This window comes from Phyllobates terribilis, unplaced genomic scaffold (genome assembly GCF_046119375.1).
Source record: "Phyllobates terribilis strain yellow unplaced genomic scaffold, ASM4611937v1 Scaffold_1__5_contigs__length_1240528914, whole genome shotgun sequence".
Taxonomy (NCBI): Eukaryota; Metazoa; Chordata; class Amphibia; order Anura; family Dendrobatidae; genus Phyllobates; species Phyllobates terribilis.
In genome coordinates, this window is record NW_027362761.1 from 1,106,604,225 (window position 1) to 1,106,624,202 (window position 19,978).

The 19,978-nt window shown below is 40.3% G+C and overlaps 1 protein-coding gene across 7 annotated transcripts in view; it reads right to left on the bottom strand.

The window, feature by feature from the left end:
- Positions 1-19,978, bottom strand: part of PCDH7 (protocadherin 7) — a 1,071,285-nt gene that overhangs the window by 1,020,447 nt on the left and 30,860 nt on the right. For 2 of the 7 annotated variants that reach the window (XM_073646352.1, XM_073646367.1), the window contains one exon: positions 695-1,340. The exons of 4 other annotated variants lie outside the window; for them this stretch is intronic. In XM_073646352.1, coding sequence (XP_073502453.1) covers positions 1,299-1,340 — 42 coding nt within the window. In that variant the 3' untranslated portion in view covers positions 695-1,298. Of the gene's footprint in view, positions 1-694; positions 1,341-19,978 lie in introns of those variants that run through there. One more of the 7 variants, XR_012250635.1, reaches the window with a different exon arrangement.

The following is a 19,978-nucleotide window of genomic DNA, read 5'->3' on the forward strand; positions in this document are numbered from 1 at the left end:
CAACTGCCTTCCCATAGAGAACACAGGAGCGCTCGGCTGAATTAGCGCTCCTGTGTATGCGAGAGTCGGCTTAGATGACTGTTGGCCGATTGAACGGCCAAAGCATTGTTTGGCCAACAGCCATCAAATGTGTATGGCCGGCTTTAGTGATTGCCATGGTTAGCAAAGTGATGTACTCAGTTATCTCTGCGGTCCCATAGACAATTAATCGAAAGGCAGGTCTATTCAAAAAGGGAACTCCAGAGCCTCGTTCTTAGGATTAGTGGGTGTACTAACACCAGACACAGCCCACAGACAAGAGTGGTGCTGTTTCCAAAAAGAGCTTATTTTTTTCCTAAACCCAATAAATTGTTTTGCAACTTATACAAGTATAATTTCTTTTTCTCCTGCCAGTGAAATAAAAATGTATAGATTGGTAACCGAGAACAAACTTTTTGAATGTTTTCATACTAACCATCTTCTACCTGTACCCTCCTTAGAAAATAGTAAAATGAAGAAAGCTCAAACTGACTGCCTGTGGTATATCTGATACGACCTATCTAATTATACATGACTTATTTATTGGTAGTGCATTTACTTATTTAGTTTCAGTCAAGCAAAAAAGTTGCTATTATGTTTAAAAAAATAAAAAATAAAAAATAAAAAATCCTGTGTTCGGAGTGTAGACATGCAGTTTATTCGGCAACACCATTAATTTGAAGCTTTAAATTAAAGCTCAAAATTTTTTTTTTTTTCTTATATATCTATAATAAATATTCATCTTTATATAATAAATATATTTTATTGGTTTATTTTATAAGAAAATAAAAATGTTCCTTCTTAATTCGTCGTTTCCTAGTTTAGCCAACGGTTGCATGGAAAGTACATAACAATTAACAAATTATTTGTAACATTGTACATTTCAGATATCACAAGAGGTTATAAGCATTCAGGGAAGAAGAAAAAAAAAAAAAGAGTGAACGGTCAATAGAACCATTTATACATACAGCGTACCTTTTTGAATGCAAACTTTAACCAAACGATGGATTCCTTAGGTATTCCACAGTCTTGCTTTTGTGAAATTCATTTTTTTTTTGTAATAAGGCAAGTATAAACTTAATACTTTAAAAGGAGTTTAAATGTCTTTAAATGTATATATAAATGGTTTTCAAGGCTCTCCAGTGTTTCCGATGCGCGTCACTTGAAGCTTCTTTCATAATTTTTAGGCAGCAGAGTCACTCTCTACAAACACTCATTAGAGTGACTATGCAAAATTGTCCCACAATCACATTTTTCTAGCTCTTTAAGACAGATATTTTTCAAGATCGCAGCTGAGGTTCACAGGAGGAGTGCGCAGTGACCTGTGGATAAATAGAGGTCTTTCAGTTTCAAGTTTAATTATCCCCAATGAATGAGGACTTGCAAAATGATATGAAAATTATAAACACCTGAAAAAAAAAATCTATGCTCTGGTAGATAGTATTGGAATTTCCAGCATCATTAAAGGTAAAATGTATTACTTAGAGCAAATGAAAAGATGCCTATCCATGTATTTACCTGTCATTAGGTTACACAGGGCACCGAGCAGCGGATAAATTATAATTACCGGCAGCAGATAGAACAATTTAGGCTAAGAATAATAAAGGACTGCATTGCGACTGTCAGCACACGAAGAAATGATGTAGAAAATAACAGATTTAACCAATATTAGAATACTATATATGCATATATATATATACAAGAAAAAAAAGAAGTAAAAAGAAAAAGACAGTTTTCAAAAATTTACACTGGAAATTCCAAAACTTTTTTTTCCAAAATTTTTCAAATGCTAAGAGTCTATATCGTAGAGTTGAGCAAAAAGATCTCCAGAACCCAGATCCAGAGTCTAGGTTACTACTCCATGGCATCTATACCAGGAGAGATGCCAAGGAGTACTAACAGTTCTCTTGGGCCCCTGAGCGATTGTGATTGTTCAAACCTACTCAGTTGATAATGGCATGTTGGGTGCCTCTTGTGATTAATAGGCCCCTGGGAGATTATGATATTGGGTGAGGTCTAGTCAAATTCATGTCATGCGTCTTTACACAATGTGGGGGTACTAAAAATCTTAAGAAGCGCCCTTGATGGTGGCATTCAAAGTTGGACTGCCCCGGTCCAGCTGCCATGGAGTTCTGACCAGGGTCCTGTATATCTTTTTTAGTCAACTGTAATATATCGCTAGGTTGGTATATATAGACACTTATAGTTCATTAGTAGTATATACTTAAAAAAACACAGAATTTAGTTAGCATAATTATATTGTTGTCATGCCCTACGAGAGAAAATCATTATCGGAAATTTATACCTCGAGGAATAATGACTTCTAAATTTGGATGGAAGGATTACTAACCTTTTGACTGGTAAACTGGGTACGTTTTGAAAAAACAGACAAATGGAAAAAAAAGACTAAAAAAGTAGAATTTTTATTACGTTTTTGTGGTATATCATTTTAAACTATTTGTAAGTTTTAGGGCAGGTGCAGACGGCCGTAGATTCTCTCATCCAAGGGAACCGGGCCGAATATGCTAATGACACTCTGATCAAACTCTGACCCGAGTGTGATCATAGTGGGCTCCAATTCTCTCAGATGAGAAGATGGAGAAAAAAAGGTACCCATCTTCTCCATTCTGTGAGGCCGCGGAAATCGGACTGTACTCACATGTTATCAGATAGCAGTCTGATGGTTTCCACACCCTCATTAACTTGCATGGCCGAGTGCATATTGGATCAAACTCGAACATGCTATGACTTTTACCTTAGACCGACTTGGTCCAAAGAAAAAATTGGACATGCACGCAGCCCCATAGAATAACATTGGTCCGAGTGTGATCCCATGTTATGTCGGATCACGCTCAGACTGAAAATATGGTGGAGTGAGTGAGCCCTTATAGATATGACAAAAGCCAATGTTCCCACCTGCACTCAGCACCCATCCACCAGGGCCATGGTCTTGTATTCTCTTTCTTTTTGTGAAGAGTACAGTCAGGATCTGCCATGAGACCCACCCAGCGCACCACTATGACTTTTATTATGAACAGATGTGGACAGAGCCCTATAATGTTACAGTTTTTTGATATCTTGTTTGGAAAAATAAGTGAGGAAATGTGAGGTTTTTGTATCATGCAGACATTCTATGTTTTTCTGATGGCTCTGTACAATCAATGAGTTGTCAGAGGACTAATCGAGTGATCATACAGGTCTGATTTCATTGGAGGGCACATGGGGGTAATAATTTGGACCACGTTTCATCAAATATCATACTAAGGAACTACTATTCCATAGCATAAGAAAGAATAGCTCAGTAAGGGAGTCTTCACACATAGCGGCAACGATACAGTTTACAGTAAAAATGCAATACTTGAATTCTTGACAAAATCACATTGTTTCCAACATGTGGACGTGGACTAATGCAGCACCCTTAGCAGAACAGTCATTGGTTCTCTATGAGCCTGCAAATAGCCTTCGTGTACAGGTCTATACCATGAGCATGAATCTTAAAGGGGCTGTCTTGTCCACTATCTGGACAATCCCTTTTTAAATGAAATAATCCCCTTTTAAAATAAAAATACCAAATAATCATCTCCTGTAACAACACCATTCCAGCGACATTGACGCCAGGTCTCCCAGTGCTCGCGTTACATTGTTACACCACATGGGCACTGCAGTTGATCGGTGGCTGCTATTGGCTGCTGCGCTATCACTTTTTCCGCTTGTCTGAGCTTCACACCTTTATAGTAACCTCGGACAAGCGGAAGTCGTAAGAGCGCAGCAGCCCAATAGCGTCTGCTGATTGGCTGCAGGAATCACGTGGCCTAACAATATCACACGAGCCCCGAGAGACCTATTGTCGTCATCACAGAAGCTGCGCTGGTACAAGAGGTGAGTGTATAGTGTTTTGGGGACTACTTCATTTAAAAAGGTTTTCCAGGCTGTGGATTACCTCTTTAAAACGTTATATGTACAGCTGGATTATAGCTTTATACGGGGGCTGCATACAGTTGTGATTATATCTCATCCTTGGCGCTATACCCTGGTGCATGAGCAGCTTTGTCATTCTGATATAATATATAAGGCCTCTTTCACATGTCCGGATATTTACGGTAATGGAAAAACGAGTACCGGAGATATCCATGTCCATGTGTATGATACGTGTGGCATCCGTGGGAAGCCCATGTGCCGCATCAGTATCATACGTACCAGCGCCTGGGAATCAGTGGTACAGTTAGTGCTGTTCACAAGTGCGGGATGCTGAAGAAATCTCTCATCATTGTCCCCTGCCGACTCTGCGATCAGCACCAGCAGGGGACAATGTTGAGCGCAGTATTCTGCTCCCGCTGTAACCTGGTGTAAAAATAAGAGTAACATAAAAAAATCCTTACACTCACCTTTCCTAAGTGTTCCCCGCTGTAATTCATCTGACCGCTCACGCCAAGGAGCCGGAGAGAATGACTTGCTGCAGCGCACTGGCCCCTGTCCTCTGCTAAGCTTACCGAGCGGTGTCCAGTCATTCAGTGAGCACAGCACAGAGCAGGGGCCCGCTTTCTGTAGCGAGTCATTCTCCCCAGCTCCTCGGTGTGAGCGGTCAGATGGATTACAGCGGGGGACACGTTGGACAGGTGAGTATAAGGATTTTTTTATGTTACTCTTATTTTTACACCAGGTTACAGCGGGAGCAGAATACTACGCTCAACATTGTCCCCTGCTGGTGCTGATCGCAGTGCAAGCAGGAGACAATGATGAGGGCATTGGTCAGCACCCAGTGCTTGGGAACAGCGCTAACTGTACTGCTGATTCCCAAGCGCCGGTACGTGTCACACTGATGATACAGGGACAGGGATGACATCCGTGTGTCCTCACTGTGCACATGTGCGGGATGTTTTTCTGCCCGTGCTGCGAGAAAAAAACAGACATGTCAGTGTGTTTTACCCAAGGACACATGGTCCGTGGAAACACACTGAGATGTGCATAGAGAATGGGTCTACGTGTGTCAGTGTCTCCAGGTCGTGTGGAAATTGACACCACACGTACACCACACATACTCAAAACATGGATGTCTGAAAGGCGCCTAAAAGATAGCAAACGTGGCAACAAGAGTGGTCGAGCTGAGTGACGGAGCGAGTGATGGACAGGACGTGAAAATCAGTGCTGAAAATCATCGCACATGTAACATATTAGTGCAGCATTTGGTCTGACTTTTATTTATCTTTTCTTCCATCGAAACTTAAACTGGACATTCACATTAGTTTCTAGATCAGCGGGATGTCAGATGCCGGGTCATGGATCTCACTGAGCCTCGGGAGAATTTACTATGTGCCTATGTTAGACTGTACAGCCAGCAGGATGGTAACGTGTGCATATGGGTGAACGAGAGAATACGGGATATATAATATGGCCTCAGGTTAGGATAAGTTTCTGTTTTCCTGGGTCGTAATGATTATAAATTTCATTCAGCAGATAATGGTGCTAATTGTGTTTACTTGTGCATATGATTGACTGCATGTATGCACATATGTCAGGTCTACATGTATCGTACTGCTCTCTACCTGTACTACATGTAGTGCTATACACCTGCACTACATGTACTGCTCTCTACCTGTACTAGATGTACTGCTCTCTACCTGTACTACATGTACTGCTCTCCACCTGTACTACATGTACTACTCTCCACCTGTACTACATGTACTGCTCTCTACCTGTACTACATGTACTGCTCTCCACCTGTACTACATGTACTGCTCTCCACCTGTACTACATGTACTGCTCTCCACCTGTACTACATATACTGCTCTCTACCTGTACTACATGTACTGCTCTCCACCTGTACTACATGTACTGCTCTCCACCTGTACTACATGTACTGCTCTCCACCTGTACTACATGTACTGCTCTCCACCTGTACTACATGTACTGCTCTCCACCTGTACTACATATACTGCTCTCTACCTGTATTACATGTACTACTCTCCACCTGTACTACATGTACTGCTCTCTACCTGTACTACATGTACTGCTCTCCACCTGTACTACATGTACTGCTCTCCACCTGTACTACATGTACTGCTCTCCACCTGTACTACATGTACTGCTCTCCACCTGTACTACATATACTGCTCTCTACCTGTACTACATGTACTGCTCTCCACCTATACTACATGTACTGCTCTCCACCTGTACTACATGTACTGCTCTCTACCTGTACTACATGTACTGCTCTCTACCTGTACTACATGTACTGCTATCCACCTGTACTACATGTACTGCTCTCTACCTGCACTACATGTACTGCTATCCACCTGCACTACATGTACTGCTCTCTACCTGTACTACATGTACTGCTCTCCACCTGTACTACATGTACTGCTCTCTACCTGTACTACATTTACTGCTCTCTACCTGTATTACATGTACTGCTCTCTACCTGTACTACGTGTACTGCTCTCTACCTGTACTACATGTACTGCTCTCTACCTGTACTACATGTACTGCTATCCACCTGTACTACATGTACTGCTCTCTACCTGCACTACATGTACTGCTATCCACCTGCACTACATGTACTGCTCTCTACCTGTACTACATGTACTGCTCTCCACCTGTACTACATATACTGCTCTCTACCTGTATTACATGTACTACTCTCCACCTGTACTACATGTACTGCTCTCTACCTGTACTACATGTACTGCTCTCCACCTGTACTACATGTACTGCTCTCCACCTGTACTACATGTACTGCTCTCCACCTGTACTACATGTACTGCTCTCCACCTGTACTACATGTACTGCTCTCCACCTGTACTACATATACTGCTCTCTACCTGTACTACATGTACTGCTCTCCACCTATACTACATGTACTGCTCTCCACCTGTACTACATGTACTGCTCTCTACCTGTACTACATGTGCTGCTCTCTACCTGTACTACATGTACTGCTATCCACCTGTACTACATGTACTGCTCTCTACCTGCACTACATGTACTGCTATCCACCTGCACTACATGTACTGCTCTCTACCTGTACTACATGTACTGCTCTCTACCTGTACTACATGTACTGCTCTCTACCTGTACTACATGTACTGCTCTCTACCTGTATTACATGTACTGCTCTCTACCTGTACTACGTGTACTGCTCTCTACCTGTACTACATGTACTGCTCTCTACCTGTACTACATGTACTGCTCTCCACCTGCACTACATGTACTGCTCTCTACCTGTACTACATGTACTGCTCTCCACCTGTACTACATGTACTGCTCTCTACCTGTACTACATGTACTGCTCTCCACCTGTACTACATGTACTGCTCTCCACCTGTACTACATGTACTGCTCTCCACCTGTACTACATGTACACCTCTCCACCTGTACTACATGTACTGCTCTCTACCTGTACTACATGTACTGCTATCTACCTTTACTACATGTACTGCTCTCTACCTGTACTACATGTACTCCTCTCTACCTGTACTACATGTACTGCTCTCTACCTGTACTACATGTACTCCTCTCTACCTGTACTACATGTACTGCTCTCCACCTGTACTACATGTACTGCTCTCCACCTGTACTACATGTACTGCTCTCCACCTGAACTACATGTACTGCTCTCTACCTGTACTACATGTACTGCTCTCTACCTGTATTACATGTACTGCTTTCCACCTATACTATATGTACTGCTCTCCACCTGTACTGCATGTACTGCTGTCCACCTGTACTATATGTACTGCTCTCCACCTGTAATACTTGTATTGTACTGCTCTCCACCTATCCTGCATGTACTACTCTCCACCTGTACTACATGTGTACTGCTCTCTATCTGTACTACTTGTACTATATTGCTCTCCACCTATACTGCATGTACTGCTCTCCAACTCTACTATATGTACTGCTCTCCACCTGTAATACTTGTATTGTGCTGCTCTCCACCTATCCTGCATGTACTACTCTCCACCTGTACTACATGTGTACTGCTCTCTATCTGTACTACTTTTACTATATTGCTCTCCACCTATGCTGCATGTACTGCTCTCCACCTTTACTACATGTACTGTACTGCCCTCCACCTACACTACATGTTTACTGCTCTCCACCTGTACAACTTGTACTGTACTGCTCTCCACCTGTACAACATGTACTGCTCTCCACCTGTACTACACATGTACTGCTCTCCACCTGTACTACATGTACTGTACTGTCCTCCACCCATACTACATGTGTACTGCTCTCCACCTGTACTACTTGAACTGTACTGCTCTCCACCTGTACTACATATATTGCTCTCTACCTGTACTACTTGTACTGTACTGCTCTCCACCTGTTATACTCATACTGTCCACTATCTGTACTACTTGTACTGTAGTGTCTCCTCCTGCACTTTGTGCACTGCTTTCTACCTGTACTGCTTGTATTGTATTGCTCTCCACCTGTACTACATGTACTGCTCTCTACATGTACTGATGGCACTGTAATGCACTCATACTGCTTTCCATCTGTATTGCATACAGTGGTGTGAAAAAGTTTTTGCCCCTTTCCTGATTTCTTATTCTTTTCCATGTTTGTCACATTTAAATGTTTCAGATCACAAAAAAAAATTAAATATTAGACAAAGATAACACAAGTAAACACAAAATGCAGTTTTTAAATGAAGGTCTTTATTATTAAGGTAAAAAGAAATCCAAACCTTCAGGGCCCTGTGTGAAAAAGTGATTTCCCCCCTTAAAACATAAATTAACTGTGGTTTATCACATCTTTAGGAAGCTGAGTTCAATTTCCCTAGAGCCACACAGGCCTGACTACAGCCTTACCTGTTCTCAATCAAGAAATAACTTAAATAGGACCTGCCTGACAAAGTGAAGAAGACCAAAAGATCCTCAAAGGCTAGACATCATGCTGCGATCCAAAGAAATTAAAGAACATATGAGAAACAAAGTAATTAAGATCTATCAGTTTGGAAAAGGTTATAAAGCCATTTCTAAAGATTTGGGACTCCTGCGAACCACAGTGAGAGCCATTATCAACAAATGGCAAAAACATGGAACCGTGGTGGACCTTCCCAGGAGTGGCCGGCCTACCAAAATTACCCCAAGAGCGCAACGATGACTCATCCAAGAGGTCACAAAAGACCCCACAACAATATCAATAAAACTGGAGGCCTCACTTGCCTCAGTTAAGTTCAGTGTTCATGACTCCACCTTAAGAAGAGACTGGGCAAAAATAGCATGCATGGCAGAGTTCCAATATGAAAACCACTGCTGAGCAAAAAGAACATAAAGGCTCATCTCAGTTTTGCCAGAAAATATCTTGATGATTGCCAAGACTTTTGGGAGAATACTCTGTGAACTGACGAGAAAAAGTTTGAACTTTTTCAAGGTGTATTTCCCATTATATCTGGCGTAGAAGTAACACCGCATTTCAGAAAAGGAACATCATACCAACAGTAAAATATGGTGGTGGTAGTGTGATGGTCTGGAGCAGTTTTACTACTTCAGGACCTGGAAGACTTGCTGCGGTAAATGGAACCATGAATTCTGCTGTCTACCAAAAAATCTTGAAAGAGAATGTCCGGCCATCTGTTCGTGACCTCAACCTGAAGAGCACTTGGGTTATGCAGCAGGACAATGATAAAAAACACACCAGCAAGTCTACCTCTGAATGGCTTAAGAAAAATAAAAAATTAAGACTTTTTAGTGGCCTAGCCAGAGTCTTGACCTTAATCTGATTAAGATGCTGTGGCATGACCTTAAAAAGGCGGTTCATGCTGGGAAACCATTTAATGTGGCAGAATTACAACAATTTGGCAAAGAAGAGTGAGCCAAAATTCCTCCAGAGCGTTGTAAAAGACTCATTGCTAGTTATCGCTAACGCTTGATTGCAGTTGTTTCTGCTAAGGGTGGCCCAACCAGTTATTAGCTTTAGGGGGCAATCACTTCTTCACACAGGGCCCTGTAGGTTTGGATTTCTTTTTCCCTTAATAATAAAGACCTTCATTTAAAAACTGCATGTTGTGTTTACTTGTATTATCTTTGTCTAATATTTAAATATGTTTTGTGATCTGAAAGATTTAAGTGTGACAAACATGCAAAAGAATAAGAAATCAGGAAGGGGGCAGACACTTTTTCACACCACTGTATATGATAGTATTCTCTACCTGCACAACATATACTGCACTCTACCTGTAATACATGTACTGTACTGCTCTCTATCTAGACTATACTGTACTGCTCTCTACTCATTGCACATGTAATATGCTGCTTTCTACCTGTACTGCAGGTATTGTACTGCTCTCTACCTGTACTACATGTATTGTAGTGCTCTTCACCAGTACTACATGTATTGTACTGCTCTCTACCTGTACTACATGTACTGTAGTGCTCTCTACCTGTACTACATGTACTGTAGTGCTCTCTACCTGTACTACATGTATTGTACTGCTCTCTACCTGTACTACATGTACTTTAGTGCTCTCTACCTGTACTACATGTATTGTAGTGCTCTCTACCTGTACTACATGTATTGTACTGCTCTCTACCTGTACTACATGTATTGTACTGCTCTCTACCTGTACTACATGTATTGCACTGCTCTCTATCTGTACTACATGTATTGTAGTGCTCTCTACCTGTACTACATGTATTGTACTGCTCTCCACCTGTATTGCATGTACTGTAGTGCTCTCTACCTGTACTACATGTATTGTACTGCTCTCTATCTGTACTACATGTATTTTACTGCTCTCTACCTGTACTACATGCATTGTAGTGCTCTTTTCCTGTACTACATATATTGTAGTGCTCTCTACATGTACTACATGTATTGTACTGCTCTATATCTGTACTACATGTATTGTACTGCTCTCTACCTGTACTACATGCATTGTAGTGCTCTTTACCTATACTACATGTACTGTACTGCTCTTTACCTTACTACATGTATTGTAGTGCTCTCTACCTGTACTACATGTAATATTCTGCACTTTAACTGTGCCATCTTAACTGTACTCTATAGTGTATGTACTGAAAAAGCTTCTATCCTTAGAAAAGAAACTGATTCCCCAAAACTTCCAGCAGCTCTTCCTGACATTTATAACTATTGGCCCCGATTCTTCAAGACTGGTGTTTTTCATCTTGTTCATGATGACCAGGAAGGGGTGAAGTGCCTGAATCTTTAAGAAGTGCATTCCTCCTAAAGAATTAGGCGATTTGAGAAGTGGCATGTTCCTTCGTGTGCACCTCACAACAAATCTTACTCCAGTCTCGGACTGGAGTACGATTGATGGCATAAAGAAAACCAACGCTCATCAAGAATTTGATGAGCGGGGGATTCACACACCCCGTCACGCCCAATATCACACTCCAGCTCTGCCTCTTGGGCGAAAATTGTCTAAAAACACCAAAAGCTGCACAATTTTTGTACAGCCCCACATTGCCAAAAACTATGTGCGTTTTCAAAGCTTTTATGACAGTCTTGCTTTATGCTTTATTTTGGGTCAATTTTTGGGGGCTTATTCATAAGTTTCCAAGCCTATCAAGGTGTACGAGTATACTTATATGAGGTATATGGTTTGTCTTTCCTGTTTCATGTAAAAATGAATAAACATCTTTATAAAATATAGATATGCCGTGTAGTGAATATAATACTATGATATAATATCAATTTACCCTAATCAGCAGCGAACCATCTAGACCTAAATAATGCAAGTTGATCGTTTTCATATTTATGATTGCTACAAGACAAAGCACATATCATAAACCAACCACAAAAGCATATAAATAATGAACTGTCCATCTATGAAACAGTTTAACACGGCTTATCAATAATTCACTGCTGTGCAAACTTTCATCTTTTTAATCTTTTGAGTGGAGCTTTATTGTGCTTGTGTTTTTTATTGATGGAAAAGTGTTTATTTTTACGTTGCGGTTTGTCCATGCTGTACTTTTATGACATCTGGCTGCTGCTTTCCACACCCTAATAAATAATGTAATGTGGAGCTTAGCAGAAAGCAAACAGAGCTTACAATTTCCAAATGTTAGTCGAAAATTTATATGATGGCGGTAAAAAATATGTGACCTTATATTCTAAGGATGGCATGCATCAGCTTTACTGGTGATAACGTTTACATTTCCAGTGCGCAAATAAAGGGATTTAAGCATCAATTGCCATTTTAAATTCCATTTTATGTTACTCTTTTAGACCACAGGGGAAATTTAAAGTATAAATGTATAAATTTATCTCAGATGCATAAGCATTAGACTTGCTATAGATATTCTTCGTGTTAAATTCAGCCCCTAAGGCTGCAGGTCAGAGGTTGGGGGGCTGTTGAGGGATTTTTATTTACTGTCTGCTTATGTCCTATCTTTCCGGTTAGGTTAAACTTATGGATTAATATGGATGTATTGTGCAATATATATATATATATATATATATATATATATATATATATATATATATATATATATACACTGTATATATACATATATATATACACTGCTCAAAAAAATAAAGGAAACACTTAAACAGAATATAACTCCAAGTGAATCAAACTTTTGTGAAATCAAACTGTCCACTTAGGAAGCAACACTGATTAACAATCAATTTCACATGCTGTTGTGCAAATGGAATAGACAATAGATGGAAATTATTGGCAATTATCAAGACACCCTCAATAAAGGAGTGGTTCTGCAGGTGGGAACCACAGACCACATCTCAGTACCAATGCTTTCTCGCTGATGTTTTGGTCACTTTTGAATGTTGGTTGTGCTTTCACACTCGTGGTAGCATGAGACGGACTCTACAACCCACAGAAGTTGCTCAGGTAGTGCAGCTCATCCAGGATGGCGCATCAATGAGAGCTGTGGCAAGAAGGTTTGCTGTGTCTGTCAGCGTAGTGTCCAGAGGCTGGAGGCGCTACCAGGAGACAGGCCAGTACACCAGGAGACGTGGAGGGGGTCGTAGGAGGGTAACAACCCAGCAGCAGGACCGCTACCTCCGCCTTTGTGCAAGGAGGAACAGGAGAAGCACTGCCAGAGCCCTGCAAAATGACCTCCAGCAGCCCACAAATATGCATGTGTCTGCGCAAAGGTTAGAAACCGACTCCATGAGGGTGGTATGAGGGCCCGATGTCCACAAATGGGGGTTGTGCTCACAGCCCAACACCGTGCAGGACGCTTGGCATTTGCCACAGAACACCAGGATTGGCAAAGTCGCCACTGGCGCCCTGTGCTCTTCACAGATGAAAGCAGGTTCACACTGAGCACATGTGACAGACGTGACAGAGTCTGGAGACGCCATGGAGAGCGATCTGCTGCCTGCAACATCCTTCAGCATGACCGGTTTGGCAGTGGGTCAGTAATGGTGTGGGGTGGCATTTCTTTGGAGGGCCGCACAGCCCTCCATGTGCTCGCCAGAGGTAGCCTGACTGCCATTAGGTACCGAGATGAGATCCTCAGACCCCTTGTGAGACCATATGCTGGTGCGGTTGGCCCTGGGTTCCTCCTAATGCAGGACAATGCCAGACCCCATGTGGCTGGAGTGTCAGCAGTTCCTACAAGATGAAGGCATTGAAGCTATGGACTGGCCGCCCGTTCCCCAGACCTGAATCCGATTGAGCACATCTGGGACATCATGTCTCGCTCCATCCACCAACGTCACGTTGCACTACAGACTTTCCAGGAGTTGGCGGATGCTTTAGTCCAGGTCTGGGAGGAGATCCCACAGGAGACCATTCGCAACCTCATCAGGAGCATGCCCAGGCGTTGTAGGGAGGTCATACAGGCACGTGGAGGCCACACACAATACTGAACCTCATTTTGACTTGTTTTAAGGACATTACATAAAAGTTGGATCTGCCTGTAGTGTGTTTTTCCACTTTAATTTTGGGGGTGACTCCAAATCCAGGCCTCCATTGGTTAATAAATTTGATTTCCATTGATGATTTTTGTGTGATTTTGTTGTCAGCACATTAAACTTTGCACAGAACAAAGTATTCAATGAGAATATTTCATTCATTCAGATCTAGGATGTGTTATTTGTGTGTTCACTTTATTTTTTTGAGCAGTGTATATATATATATATATATATATAATTTATTTCAGGTTCTGTGAAAAGGATGATAAATCTTGAATTGAATGAAAAAAAATAATGATGTTTTACAATAAAAAAGGATTTTTGCAAGTTTAGAATAAACAGAAATCTGGCAGATGTCTATTATCTTCAAAAATCCTCCTTTTTCGAGAGTTTAGTTAGAAGGGCATAGCTTAGGTAAGCAGTGGGGGAATTTTTTTTCCCTAATAAAACTGTCAGAAATTGGTCAAGATTTATGTGTCAATATCTAAGGACAGCAGAAAACAAATACAGAGACCCTAATTCCAGAGGTGTGCCACTTACTAGGCTTTTTGCTTTAGTTTCGCTGTAATCCCTGTTTTATCTGCTTCAGTTTTGCTAGTCCTCTCGCTGATCAGCTCTGCTTAGCTTTGACCAATAGACTGACAGCTTTTTGCAAACACTGTGCATAGGCAGAGAGCTGACAATCTATGGTAGGAATTGAGACTAGCTTGAGTTTATGAATATCACAGACTTCATAGCAGAGCTGCAGCAGATAAAACAGTGATTCATCAAAACTAAAGCAAGAAGCCCAGGAAGTCACTCAGTGATAGAATTAGTTTCTGTCCCTTGCTATGTTCCTCTCACATGGGGCAGCATAAACTTGATTAAATCTCCCTTTAATCTGGCTATACACATTACATAGTTGTTGGCCGATATTGGCCCATACACCTACATTTTTGGCTTGGCCAAGCTTGCATGTGTTCTGAATGGGAAAAAGAGAGTAAGCGCCTCTGTTGGTGACTCCTGAAAACAAAAGGATTGGGCTTAATGGAATCCAACGGCCCGATCCTTGTTTCCCACAACATCTGCTATGGATGGAAAGAATGGAAAGAAGGGGGACAGCCACAAACATTAAGAAATTTGGTCAACATTAATCTGATGTGCATGATTACCTCTATGGTTGTCTTTATACATTAGACTAAGGTCAGCGAGGCCTTACAATATCGATAGGATCTTTCGATAATTGTAGTGAGGAGTTTCAAGGTGAAAGATTTTGGCAAAACAAGAAAATTCTTTCTAGAATTTTACATTTACAGAGAGATAATAGGCCAGAAATATCTCCATTAAAACATGGATCTAAGAGGTAACGTTTCTCCTTGTGGAGCGTGACATGCCTGGCTTGTCAGTGTAAGGAGACTTATAGGCTATGCAATGCCCCTCTGGGAAATTAAATATGCAAATTACCTCTTCAGAGAGAAACTCTAGTGCCACTTATTGGAAGTAGCAATTCTAAAAGTCAGTATCGATCCTTTAACAAGCCTTGCCACATGACTTATAATAAAAGCCAATCCAAAATCTCAATTTGCAGACACTGTGTTTCGGGGTGTTGCCCCTGATCAGTGCAAAACATAAGATCTGATTTGGCTAGGCAAGAGGCCTTAAGACTGGGATCTAAGAGGTAATGTTTCTCATTGTGAAGAGTGACATGACTGGCATGCCAGTGTAGGGAGACTTATACAACATGTAATGCTTAGCTGGAACTGGAGTTCAAGTCCTCTACCTCTCTGAAGAGGCCATTTGCACATCCATTAAATCAGACATTCGGCAAACAGTTATATGTTCATGGTGGGCTTAAGGCTTGTGGGATGTCTCACATTTAATGTTCCTTTAAGGCAAGTAGTAATATACAGGGGGAAAGTTGCAAGCTAAAATAAAAATTCTGAATCGTGTTACTTGAGTGTTGATAGATTATGGGGGTAGCTGTGGTATCATGGAGTACTGGCAGTGGGGGGGGGGACATGGATATAATTTAATGATGTGATCAATGGCATCATGGGAAAGACGCAGGGGCTATGTGACCGTGCCCATGTGCTAGCAGTGCCACCGCAAATGTAATTCTTATATTCTAACAAGAACTAATTTAGCTAGCAAAATGTTCGCAGAACCATAGGTTGCGTGTGTACTTTAAAGAACATAAGTAGCACATTACAATTAATTCTTATTCTTCTAGTTCTTCAGTAATGATAGTTAAACTTTTACTCTAGCCACAGACTTCCATTTTTTTTTTCTTTATTTTAAATTATAAAAGGATATTATGTCAAAAAAATAATGAGCATGGCATGTTACTTTTAGCCTTTCTGTAAGAATATTTCATATAGGCAATTAATTTCCAAGCTTAAGATAGTATATTGCTATGTATCAAACGGATAAAATGGATTTCACTTCATTTCTATTAATGTTCATTTTAATGAATCTGTAAAGACCGGTTAATAAGTAAATTACAATTCCTCAAGGAAATTTAACACTGTGGAAATGCACTGGACGAAAGCACAAGTAAGAAGGATCTATAAAACTGTACCGAAATAGAACAGCTTTTGTTTAAGGTTTTGATCTTCATACTGAATTGTAAGTGATCTTATCCTCTAAGGGGGAAAAAGAAGGAAGATAAGCAGCTGTGGCGATGGTGGATCCTAAGGAGGGTAAGCTCGGAATTTGCTTTCATCAGTATGGGACTTGTTGGAATAGCAGGGGAGGGATTCAAAAAAGTCGTCTACGGAGAGAACACACAATGAAAAAAGGAAATCATTCCTCTGAAAATTAGTGAGGCACGCAGGAAAAATACTTAATAACGACTCCAATCTATTGTTGTATTTGATAACATTGGCAAGAGACGGTCTAAGCAGTGGCTTTATGGAGACTATTATTCAGTAATGTCATCCCAAGTCTTGAAAAGTATCTTCAATCTTCCCAGCCTGCCATGTTATTAGCAAATACGTACCGCCGAGCGAGCGGACAGGCAATTGTGCAAGCAATTACAGCACAGAATTATGAAGCTGTATATGTGTTAGATGATCTGTAGAAGAATTCTTCTGGTGATGTCTTCTTTAAAAAAAAAAACAAAATTCTAGAAATTCAAAAACTTAAGCGAAGTCACCGAAGATTGCTTATAATAATAATAACTCATCACTCGGCTCTAATGATAAAAAAAAAAGGAACAACAGAACAGCGCTAGTGTTTGCTCCGATGATCTGAGAATCATCTTACCAGTAAAAAGTTGACAGGAGCACCAAATTGCTCATCAAATGGTATAAATTGCCTCTATTATCCCTACATGAGTATTGGCACTGTGGGGGAATCTGATGTCAATTGGCTTTGCTGGATAGAATAACATACTAGCTGAATCCAAACAGTTTTGGATCTCGACAGAAAATAGTATGAAAAGAAGACTAAAAATTGAAAGGGCAAAAGGTTTTCAAAAATCTCCGGAAATATATTTATTTGAATACATTGAATTTTATTTATTTTATTTAATTTTGAAATAAAAAAAAAAAAAAATTTAATTCTCTGGCGTTTTAGAATTTATTGTTAATGTATTTCTGATTATTTAATTTTAAAATAAAAAAATACGAATAAATATTTTTTTTCTAGTGTTTAAAGGGGTTGTCCGATCCAAACCGATAAGTCTGCAGTTACTCTGTGTGACTGCAGACTTATGAATCCCCCCCCAGCGTAGACACTGTGTACTGTGGGGATTCACCGGTTTCAGACCCGGGAACGGAGGGTATGTATGAGTTATACATACCCCGGGCCAGTGGGTGCAGACTTTCTCTCCATACATTTCTATGGAGCAAGGCCACGCCCACTGGCCGGGGTTATGTATATCTCATACATAGTCTCCGGTCCCGGCTCAGAAACTGGTGAATCCTCCCCTTACACAGTGCATGGGGGGAGTCATAAGTCCGCAGTTACACAAAGTAACTGCAGACTTATCAGTTTGGACCGGACAATCCCTTTAAGAATTTGTCGTTAATGTATTTCTGGTTCTACCTCCTGGGTCGCAAGTGGTTTGACGTTTCAGAAATGTTTTTATTTTCTTATGCAAATTTTTGAATCCAAAAGTGCCTACTAAGAACCTTTTGGAGAAAGTGTCAGCTTAAAATAAATTAATTATTCCTCATTATCCAAATTAATTTTCTTAAAGTATCTTATGTTACAAGAAAAAAAAGGAAGCGAGGGTTAACAGCTTTACATAGTGAGATTCCTCTACACCACCAATGTTAAAGAATGTGAGAACTCAGAGTACTAAGATATGCCGTCTCCTACAGGCACTCGCATTACAGATAAGTCACTACATGATTTTAAAATTGTTTAGAGACAGAAAGTTTAGAAGAATGCAGAAGTAAATGGGAAAAGTCTCCAGCCACAGATTTTACACTGACAATATTCACTTTCAGAACCGGCTTGGACGGGTGTTGCAGTAACACTGATTCGAACAAATTGCCTAATGGTTTCCTAAAGGTATGTGCACGCGATCTCTTTTTTAGGTAGTTTCACTCAGGAACCCGCCTGAAAAAGGGCTAAAGAAACAATCAAAAGAGTACGTCAAAACAACTGGTTGTCATATATGTTCAGTCTTTTGAGCATCTTTTAACCACTTTAGCTTTCCAAAGCAGAAAAGCAGTTAAAAGAAGTGACCTGAGCCTTCTTCAGGTGGCTTCTGCTTCTGCTTCTGCTTGGAAGTCGCTCACTATTTATACATTCAATTGTAAAATAAAAATTATTTGAGAGCAAGCGTCCACGAAAAGACATCAGAAAAGACATAAAAAAAGATGTTTAATGAAAAACACTGTGTCTTCTGCTTGAAGAACTTGATGGGTACGCTGGAATATAAAAGTCATTGTGTGCATATATCCATTAACTGCAACTATCTATAAATGCATTGCCTAGCATTGTTCCAGTGTACAGTCAACGCTCCCTGATGAAGCTGGGTGAAACGCGCATTGGGGCACCTGTGCTACACACCATCTAGGTTTTTACTTTAGCATTATGTAAGTTATTTGTAACAATTATGTTCAGCCTATGATTATGTAACCCACTGGGATTGGATTCTGATGCATTCATAAACTGAAGCAAATATATACTATAACCTTGATGTGATTTCTAGCCTTTCATTGAGCTACTCTGATTTTTTTACATTTTGTTCTGTTGTTACATATTTTTTAATAACATCAATAAAGTATAATTTATTTGTGAGACATTTTGCAGCACCCATTTTCTCTTTGGTTGAATTGTTAACCTTTATTTTTGTGGTCCTTTACAAAATGTTAGACAAAACTACATTGGTCCCATTATTCACACTTTGTTCTCCATTCTGTTGAAAGGTATTGTTATTTGTGTTTTGTGGGGTTTTTTTGTACCTTTTTTTTTACAATTTAAAACAGTGTGCGAAAGGATTCTGTGTCCTGGGTCTATCTTGATTTTTTTTTGATTGTTTTTGAACAGTACAGAAAAGAGGGAACAAGTATCGTATTTGTGTCCCGTTGTATCCTGTCTTCGCATATATTTGCGGTAGGAATTACATTTTTCTAGTTTTATTATAGGTATAGAAAGAATATAATTTCTGCAGGGGATTGGATCATTGCATGACAGAACCCACTCACTATTATGGGGACCATCAAGTTTTTGTCTTGGTTGCCATCATTTTACTTGAAAAATTAAAACAGCACAGCGTGGTGTTCATTAAAAATTAAAAAGGTCTACAAAAAATTTTTTTCAGGTGCCAAGGTTTTTTAAATGGATTCAGGGTATTTTGAGGGTGCTGAATTCAAAAATCCCATTACTTTTGCTGAATTGGTTCTAGTTTTTGAGATAATTCATCCATGAAAATAATGCATTCCCCCAATGTAACTTGTGTAGGATAAATTCAATAGCTTTTGGTGTTTTGGTCTATCTTTTGACTCTTTTAGGCTATGTTCACACATGTTGGGTTTTTCAGCGTCACAAATCAGCAGCAAAACCTAATCTCTGGCAGGAAATCAGCTACGTCAAAAACGCAGGTTTTACTGATGCATTTTTTGTGCGCTTTTTCAGCATATTTTTCACAGTCCTTCTGTCTCTATTTATGCATGTA